A 9,676-nucleotide genomic window follows, 5' to 3' on the forward strand; every position below is an offset into this window, starting at 1 on the left:
AGTTCACAGGTATCAGTATATATAGTTAGTCAGGGTGAGAATCTTTCCAATTAACTCCTAGATTAAAGAATCTTCTGAATATTCTCAGGATCATTGCCGAAGTTTTGCATTTCTTTAGATGTAAAATGGCAAAACTAATGTCTGTTTGCAAAGCTATTGAGAGGAGAAAGCAAATGTTAAGTGGATCAAAGCACACATGTGCCTGACAGACTTGACTGAGGTCTAGGGGCCTTGCCGTTCTTGGGGGACAGTGGAGGGAAAGGTATCCCTTTAATCAACGTCAGTGCTTCATTGAGCTAAGAGCTGCCCAGGGTGGCGGGCTCCTGGGTGGGAACTGGAACGCCTGTTTGACCCAAAAGTTGCTCTCCCCGGAGCCTTGAGAAGTAGAAGTGGTCACTGCCTTTCCAGGAAGGGAGGGAGGGAGGCCCAGGACAGGGCGTGACACAGCACCTTACCTCAAAGATGGCGGGCTCCGGGACTGCGGCCTCCCCCGGCTCTTGTCCTGGAAGAAATGCTCCAGATCCTCATCTTCAGAGAAGCTCTCACCACTGTCTGCATCAGAGGCAAAGAGGGACTCCAGCAGACCCCGGCCACCTCTCTGCTGTAGGGTCCCGCAAACGCTCCCAGCTGAGCCAGGAGAATCTGTGTCTTCTTCTGGGCTGAGGAACTCATGGAGTTGGCCAGTCCTGGGCAACACCAGCCCAGCCCCACACAGTTCACCTTCAGTCTCAGAGTCTGAGGAGGATTTGGGTGGGAATATCTGAAAGGGAAGAGAAATAAGTCACGGTTAAATTATACTTTCAAAGGTCTCCAAAATGCATCTGCTAGCCAGGCATGGTGACATATGCCCTAATCCCAGCACCCGGAAGGCTGAGCGCAATGCCAGCCTGGACCATGAGTTCAAGGCCAGCCTAAACTGTGGACTAGCCTGAACTATGTACTGTGACTTTGTCTCAAAAAAAAGAAAAAAAGAAAAACAACCCTTGGCTTGGGAGATGGCTCAGTGGAATAAGCGCTTCCCTGGCAAGTGCAAGGGCCTGAGTTCAATCCCCGGTTCTGAAAAAAAAAAAAAAAAAAAAAAATAAGACCAAAAACCCAGCACAAAGTAAGATGTATTTTCACTGTAAAGAAATTTCACAGTGTGACACAGGGCGAGCTGGCTGAAGGGCAGGAGAGCAAAATGAAGAGCTAAGCTCCTGCCCGTGCCGCAGGAGGCCGCCTTCACAGGATGCTCCTCTGTGGTGTGCCCTCCACGCATTGCCCCCACGAATCCTACCCGCAGCCTTGTCCCAACTGTGCCCCTCTCAAGTGCTACCCTTCCTCCTTCTCTTGCTTTCCCATCACATCCCTGATCTTCTCATATTCTAACTATCCCTCATACTCTGCCATTAGGGATGAACGGCTAACAGGAGAGACGTGGAGTCCAGGTGAAAGAGCACCATGACAGAGCATGTGACGCTGTACCAGCTTCTCTGTGAGTCATTCAGGCGGAAGGGCGACAGCTCAGGGTAGAGTACTTGCCTCATACTCAAGGGCTGGGTTTGATCTCCAGCCCTGGAGTATGACAAACTTCACATAGAATGCACAGAAAACACTTTGTGGGAGCGTACTGTTCAAAAACAAGACAGTCATGGTCTCTGGTCCCTTGAAACTCATTCTAGTTAGAAGAGACAAAAAATGTATTCAAAAAACATAAACCATGCGAGTTATAGCGGTGGAGTCCTACAGAAAGCTTTCCTGTGGATAAAGCCCAGGAGGGGTCACTGGGACTGCACCTATCCTTAGGGTTAGGTTTAATAATTTGTAGTACATTAGGAAAACCACAAGGGGCTGGCTATGTGTGTGGGGAGGATTTTAGGGTTGACTTAAGCTATCTTGGGCAAATTTCTTCCCTCTCCCCTCCCCTTCTCCCCTCCCCCTCTTCCCTCTCCTTTCTCTTCTCCACCCCCTCTCCACCTTCTTCCCCTTCCCCATTCCCCTTCTCCTCTCTCCCCTCTCCCCTCTCCCCCCTCTCTCTCTCTACCAGGGACTGAACTCAGGACCTTGCACTTGCTAGGCAGGCACCTATAATCCACTAAACTATCTTGCTGGCCTGACAAATTTCTTTTTCTTTCTGTTTTTTTAAGCAGTGACAAGGTTTGAGAAAGTAAAAGTGAAGAGTGAGGGAGAAACTGGCCCTGCAAACCTAATTTGGGCTGAATAAAAGGAGAAACAACAGTAAAAAGACACTTTGGAAAAACAGTGCAACATGAGACTGGGCATGATGGCGTGCACCTTTAATCCCAACTCTTGGGGGGCTGAACACAGGCAGATCACTGTGAGTCCGATCTACCCAGTGAGACCCCGTACTAAAAAAAGAAAGAAAAACAGTGCAACAAATGTAAAGAAAGTCACAATGGCCTTTGTTTGTTTGTTTGTTTTTTCTTGAGACAGGGTCTTGCCATGCAGGTCAGGCTGGCCCTGAATTCACTATGTAGTCTGGGCTGGTCCCAAACTCACAGTGATCCCCCCTGCCTCAGTCCCCTCAGTGCTGGAATTGTAGGTGTGAGCGACCTACCCGGCTTTTACAGTTTTCAATTTTATTGAAGTATAACTTCCATAGCACACAACTTCCTAAATTTTATATTTAAATGTTTCTTAGCATAGTCAATATTGTCTAATTATTACAAAGTTTAGAAAATGCTCATGACTCCCAAAAGAAACTCCGTATCCCCTGGTAGTCCCCTAACCTCACACACTGTACCCTCCACCCCATTAGCACTAAACTCCACCAACCTACTTTTCTGTCTAGGATTTTGAGATGAGTTTCTTCACCTGTCCATGCCTCAGTTTTCTCTTCCACACAAAATGGGCACAACTGTATTACGGGTTATAAGCTGTTTGAGAGGATTAGCATACACATTGCACTGTTTGTTTGGTTTGTCTTTTCTGACACAGGCCTCGAGCTCACTGTGTAGGGCGGGCTGGCTTCGAACTCGCAACGGTCCTCCTGCCTCAGCCTGCCGGTGCTGGGATGACAGGCATGCGGCACCAAGCCCGGCTAACGGTGCATTGCTATGGCCCCATACACAGTCTCCTAAAAAGGCAAAGTAGTTCAAGACTCAGAGAGACAAGGCTGGTTACCCACTACCTAAAAATGCGTCCGATTTTATTATTTATTTATTTATTAGATGCTGAGTCTCACTATGCAGTTCAGACTCTAGTGATCCTCCTGTCTCAGCCTCCCCAGGGCTGGGATTACAGGCACGCACCACCACGACGTTCTGGGGCATCACCACGACTGATTTCAGGGCCGGCTCGGCACGCCCTGGGATCCGGCACCGGCACGGTATGCGGACTCGGGGATCGAACCCAGGGCCTTGAGCTTGCCATGCAGGCGCTTAGACCGCTGAGCTATCTCCCCAGCCCTCCAAAATTAACCTTCCGCCCCACCCCCAACACGCCCCGGCAGTGTCTCCAAAGCAACGCAAAGCAGTTTCTTCTCTCGGGGATTTCTATCCGGGGCGTGGTCCTGCTGCCTCCCTTCTTTCTCTCCTCACCTGACGGCTGCACTCTGCACTGCCAGGGGCTGTCGCAGGGCCCCCAACAGCCATCTCCGCGGCCAGGCAGATGCAGCAGCCGAGGTGACAGCGGAGGTGGCTACCCTGACGACGCCAGGCACGCCCCTTCCTAGCTTTGGTCTCTGATTGGCTCTCAGGGCACCCTTCCGGTCCATCCCGTCCCAGGAGGCAAGACTCGTGTTCTGATTGGTCTAGCCCCTTCGCGCGTTTTATTTCCGGTTCATGGGACGCGGCTGAGGCGGCGCAGGATTGGCAGCGTCAGCCCGGAAGTTCTGTCCAAGGCAGGTCTTGCAGGTCTCCGGAGGCGACGCAGGCCGCCGTCATGGCGGCTCGGCTGGCTGTGAGTCGCTGTGGTGCTCTGCCTGCAGCTGCCCGCAGAGGCTCGCTGGTCCCCTGCCGCAGGTGGTCGGCCGGCTCGGCAGACGCCGTGTACGACGTGGTAGTGTCGGGAGGAGGCATGGTGGGCGCTGCCATGGCCTGTGCCTTGGGTAAGCGCTTCTCCAGGCCGACGGTGGCGGGGAACGAGGCGATGGGAATAGTCGCAGCCGCGACGCTGTTTGTCCAAAGACCGAGCGGCCTGGATCTACCGCTCCATTCCCAGGGCTAGAGGAGCCCCAAGACCCGGGGACCCGCGTGGTGCCTCAGCCCGCGCGGCCCGAAGTGGGCGGGGCTGGGGAGCCCGCGCGGCCCGAAGTGGGCGGGGCTGGGGAGCCTGCGCGGCCCGAAGTGGGCGGGGCTGGGGAAGCCCGCGCGGCCCGAAGTGGGCGGGGCTGGAGAGCCTGCGCTTTGGGGAGAAAGCCTGCCCCGTAGTGACGCGGTTGGAGGGCAACTGGGGTCGCGCTGCGCTGACCGTGCTTTTCAAATTCACGTACTATAAACTCCACCTATTTAAACGTACATTGGACCTGCCAGTTAGCTCAGTTGTTTAAGTGCCTGCTTATGCAAACGCAGTCAGGCGCAGGATACTGTGATTTGATCCCCAGATCCTCATGCCTTACCATCCTCAAGACCTTAAGGGATCCTGAGCCAGCCACCGCCCCCCGAAAAAATCCTTTAAAGTACAGTTTAGTGGGTTTTAATATATTCTCAGTTGTGCCGCCATCGTCACAGTTGTTTTGCCTTCTTTTTGCCCAGAGACAGTGTCTCGCTATGCAGCTCTGGCTGGTCTTGAGCTCACTTTGTAGCGCAGGCTTCACTTCAGTCTTCCTGCCTCAGCCTCCCTATGTGCGCCACCACGCCGGGCTCAAAACCTGCCACAATTGCCACAGTGGCATGACGGCCTGCCTAGCAAGCGCAAGGTTCAGAGTTCGATCCCCGGTACCAAAAAAAAAAAAAGAAAGAAAGAAAACAACAACAACCCTGCCACAGTTAAGTTTTAGAATATTTTCATTACCCTAAAAAGAATCTTGAAACTCCTCAGTAGTCTCTCCACAATTCCTAACCCTGGGTAACCGCTGCCTCTCCTGGACAGTTTTATGGAGATGGAATCTAATTAAAATGTTTTCTTTTTTTTTTTTTTTAGGAACCCGGGATTGAATTCAGGTCCTTGCACTTGCCAGGGAAGCACTTATTCTACTGAGCCATCTCCCCGGCCCCTTATTTGTTTATTTATTTTTGCTACATGCTGAGCTGTTTGGACGTTGCTCTTTAAAACTAAAAAATTTCCAGTAGGCCTTTAATACAGTATTTCCCTGGAAGTCTTCCTTGATTCCTCAGGCTCACACACTTTCTGGTTCTGGTTTGAAACATCTTTATTTCCCGATCATTTTATTTCAGTTCAGAAACGGTCCCATAGTTTGCCAGGTGTTTTAAAAACTTGTTCTTGGGGACTGGGGAGATAGCTCAGTGGAATAAGTGTTTGCCTGGCAAGTGCAGGATCCTGAGTTCGATCCCTGATACCACCAAAAAAAAAAAAGAAACTTATTCTTCCAAGGCCTCCTCCCCTCCCTCCTTCCCTTCCCTTCCTTTCCCTTCCCTTCCCTTCCCTTCCCTTCCAGCGGTGGAAAGTCACTGTGTTGCCCAGGCTGACCTCAAATACTCAGGTACAAGTGATCCTTCTGCCTCAGCCTCCTGGGTAGCTAGGCTATGGGCACCTTAAGTAACTACTGAAGTGTTAGAAAAAAGGAATCTGGGTATAGTTTATAATGTGTTCCAAAACTTTATTGTTAGTTTCCCTGCCTGTCACTGGGTGTCACAGGCATATAGTATCCACTTCATGGATCTGCAGCATTTGTGGGTGATTATAAAGAGATGGCTCTTGCCCTGGGAGAGTTTACAGCCTAGCAGAGGAGGAATTGTGACTACCCAGTGGAAGGGCAGGGTAGGCCTGCTTTGTGCTGGGAGTGGGCCCTGGCTCCTGCAAGTAAGGCGGGTGCAGGGCTGTACTTAGATGGGGGGGGGGGTTGCTGCAGTGCTGCTGCAGAGCAAGAGGGGCCTCCCTGCTGCCCCACTTGGCTTTTCTCCCATGCTGTCGTGATGGTGGCTCCTCTTTGTCAAACCAGGTCTCACAATGTAATGAACAGTGAAACCAGTGTGGGGCTTTCTTTCATCAGTGTTAAGCAAAATGCCCCGTGTTTGTTCCTGTCCGCACCCACACCCTTCTTTCTGAAGGGCAGGGTGCAGAACTGGCCTCACTATGGAGTCCAGGCTGGCTGAACTCAGTGCGAGAACTCAAGGCGGCGGTCCGCTTCAGCCCCGAGTGCTGCCATTACCCGCCTGCGCCCCCACGCAGCTTTCCCATTTTCTTGGCAGCTCCCATTCTTGCCTCTTCTAGGACTGTGGTTTCCTCAGACCCTGCTGGAATCTGTGTTGAGTCAGTCACCTATTCACGAAGCCCCAGAGTGCTAGTTTTTATTTTTCTTTACAGATGTTTTAGGATCAGATTTGTTGGTGCAAAATCTGTGTTTTGGAGTCTCTAAAAATTAAGTTCTTAATTTAAAAACTGTGACAGTTTTGTGTATACCATTTTTCAGCTGAGCAGGAGTTCCCCCCCCTCCTTTTTTTTGGTTGTACTACAAATGGAACGCAGGGGTTGTGCTCCACCACTGAGCTATGCTCCCAGCCCAAAATTGTCATCTTTAGTGGTTTCTCTGAAGATTGAAATATGTGGCACCCAAATAAAGCACTGGGCAGGGTACATCCCCAGCAGTTTAGGGTTTTTATTTTGAGATGCAGTTTTACTAAATTTTGAGGCTGGCGTTGAACTTGTGATCTTCCTGCCTCAGCCTACGAAAAACCCAACATTAAATTCCTTCTTTTTTTTTGTCCTGGCACGTTGTGTCTGCTAGGAATGGCTCTTCCCCCATTTGCTTCCTCAAGCGCACAGCAGGTAGCGCACTCTGTCAGGGAAGCTTTACCTTGTGAGTGGGGCTCAGCTCCGGATGGAGTGATGGAGTAAGTACTGCTTAGGGCTGTGTGTGAGTAGTGTTCATTCTGTACCCTGTAATTTTTTTTTTTCCCGGAACCGGGGATTGAACTCAGACCCTTGCGCTTGCCAGGGAAGCACTTATTCTACTGAGCCATCTCCTTGGCCCCAGAAATTTATATTCTAAGCCCTGAATAGTTAATACAATTTTCTTCAATTTTTTTTTTTTTTTTTTTTGCAGGGACACTCACTGTATTTCAGACTGACCTGCAGTTCACTGTGTAGTGAAGGTTGGTTTTGAGACCCAAAGTCCTCCTGCCTCAGCCTCCTGAGCTCTGGGATTATAGGCATATACCACCACACATTGCTTTTTAAAATTTATATGTACATACTTTTGTTAGGAAATTTTTTATTTTTTTGTAAGATAAAACAATTATAAATAAAAGGACAGATAACATGGTGGAGGAAAAAACTGAGCCTGACTACCTCATTTTCTCTTTAATCTCTCATGCTATATACAGGTTGTTCAATTTACATAATTCTCAGTCCTGTTAATTCTTTTTTTTTTTTTTTTATTTTTTTTTTTTTTTTTTTTTATTTATGAGAGAGAGAGAGAGAGAGAGAGAGAGAGAGAGAGAGAGAGAGACCAGCTCAGCCCACCAGGGGGCGGGCTGGCTGGCATGTGGTGCTGGGGGATTGAACCGCGGTCCCTGATGCTTTTGCTAAGCTTGTTCTAAGTAGGTGCTTTAGACCACTGAGCCATCTCTCCAGCCCAGTCCTGTTAATTCTATGAGATTGGTTAAGATCTATTGTTAAGCTGAAATAAAAGTTGTACATAGTAGTGATATACCATGTGATATGTGTAAACACTGTACATTTAACCAGGTTAGACATTTATCTCTTCAAACATTTATCATTTCTGCATGTTGAGAAATCTCAAACCCTCCTAGCTTTAGAAATGTCCAGTACACTATTATCCTGTTGAGCAAAACATTCACAGTTTTTCTAAAACTACATAAAATTTTTCTTTTTTCAGGACATGATATTCACTTTCATGACAAGAAAATCCTGTTGCTAGAAGCAGGCCCAAAGAAAGCCCTGGAGAAGTTGCCGGAAATGTACAGCAACAGAGTCAGCTCAGTGTCCCCGGGCTCTGCGACCCTGCTCAGCAGTAAGTGGCGATGGTGTCCCGGCAGGCTGCCTGCAGTGGGGGAACTTGGCCCTGGAGAAGCGCTTCGCTGTTGGCACCGAGCCTGAGCTCATATGAACCTTTGCTCTCCATCCCCACAGCCGGCCCTCAGGCGGCGAGCTCCTTCCTGTCCCGTGCTTTCGGGGGCAGGCAAGTGCAGACTGCCTGCACCCCGGGAGTGGAGTCAGCGGCTGCCTGTCGTGCTCTTCCAGGACTTTCTGGCTCCTTGTGTTGCCTCAGCTTCCTCGTGACCCTTACTGCTGCCTGGCATGATGCGTTTGTCTTTTAGTGTCTGGTGTTCAGTCTCTAACTAGAAGGTCAGCTGCAGAAGACAAGGTTCTTGCCTTGTTCCTCCGGTGTGAGGAACCAAAATGTAAATCAGGACCAAAATGTGTAATAGATATTGAGACCTAGGAAGAAGATGTTCAGATGGGGAAGGGAACGAGAGAGGAGAGGAGGAGAAGAAAGAGGGGGAAAGTAAGATAATGAGAAAAGAAGTAAAAAATAGAAAGCTTTTGTAAATGGAGAAGGGAGGAGGGATTGGAAGGAGCAGAGGGGGAGGGGAAAAGAATCAAGTTGCATCGTGTAAGGTGCAAGTGCTCTGTGAGGGGTGTGAGTGTTGTGCCTATTTAAAATATGCCAATAAAAAAAAAAATAAATGTGCCCATAAAATCTGATTGGAGAGGGGCTGGGGACATGGCTCAGTGGAATAAGCGCTTCCCTGGCAAGCACCAAGGACCTGAGTTCAATCCCCAGTTCCACCAAAAAAAAAAAAAAAAAAAGACAAAATCTGATTGGAGAAAAAAAGATGAGGAAGAAAAAGATGATGTGACTTTGGTTCGCCTTCTTAAAACATGACTTGACTTGGGGCCTTCCTCCCCCACTCCACGCTGCCCAGCCAGGGACTAGGAATATAGTGGCAGAGCTCCTAGCACCATAGCGGATGGGAGCAGAGCGGGTTTCTTCTGTCATAGGAGAGCAAGAAAGCTGCCTCTCGCAGGCTGCAAAGCCCGAGCGGGCGCAGGTGTCCAGGAGCGCTTCTGGTCCACAGAGCCTTTCTCTTGTAGGTTTCGGTGCCTGGGATCACGTCTGCAACATGAGATACAGAGCCTTTCGGCGCATGCAGGTGCCTCTGCTACCTTGTTCACCCTGGCAGATGTCTTGGTCGGGCTTGTGTTAAGACACTGGGGTCCCTGTTCTCCAGGGGCCCTTCATTTCCTGTGAGTGTGGGAGGAATTGGACATGGCTCACTTGCAGTCTAAGGAAGGGGGGAGGGCGTTGAGAATCTTCTCACCTCACTTGACAGTGACCGTGTGCTTCTGTCACTTGGAAAAGCAATACTTGATTTCTGATTAGAAGCGTATTCCCTTGCCTTGGCATTAATGCATCTTTTCCTTTTGTTTCCAGGTGTGGGATGGCTGCTCAGAGGCCTTGATAATGTTCGATAAGGATAATTTAGACGACATGGGCTACATAGTGGAGAACGATGTCATCATGCACGCACTCACTAAGCAGCTGGAGGCGGTGTCTGGTGCGTGCCCATCCCTTCTTCCTTGGAGAAGA

The 9,676-nt window shown here is 49.7% G+C and overlaps 2 protein-coding genes across 2 annotated transcripts in view; one reads left to right on the forward strand and one right to left on the reverse strand.

Moving 5' to 3' along the window:
• Fam161b (family with sequence similarity 161 member B) overlaps window positions 1–3,815 on the reverse strand; it is a gene marked incomplete at its 5' end in the record, with an annotated part of 15,330 nt that extends 11,515 nt beyond the window's left edge. The window contains 2 exons of the mRNA XM_023703491.1: window positions 456–760; window positions 3,540–3,815. Of these exons, the coding sequence (XP_023559259.1) occupies window positions 456–760; window positions 3,540–3,815 (581 nt within the window). The remainder of the gene's footprint in view (window positions 1–455; window positions 761–3,539) is intronic.
• Coq6 (coenzyme Q6, monooxygenase) overlaps window positions 3,765–9,676 on the forward strand; it is a 15,410-nt gene continuing 9,498 nt past the window's right edge. The window contains exons 1-4 of the mRNA XM_004624853.2: window positions 3,765–4,048; window positions 7,961–8,095; window positions 9,181–9,239; window positions 9,521–9,644. Coding sequence (XP_004624910.1) covers window positions 3,883–4,048; window positions 7,961–8,095; window positions 9,181–9,239; window positions 9,521–9,644 — 484 coding nt within the window. The 5' untranslated portion in view covers window positions 3,765–3,882. The remainder of the gene's footprint in view (window positions 4,049–7,960; window positions 8,096–9,180; window positions 9,240–9,520; window positions 9,645–9,676) is intronic.

The sequence above is a fragment of the Octodon degus genome, unplaced genomic scaffold, assembly GCF_000260255.1.
Source record: "Octodon degus isolate 3935 unplaced genomic scaffold, OctDeg1.0 scaffold00007, whole genome shotgun sequence".
In the NCBI taxonomy this organism is placed as follows: Eukaryota; Metazoa; Chordata; class Mammalia; order Rodentia; family Octodontidae; genus Octodon; species Octodon degus.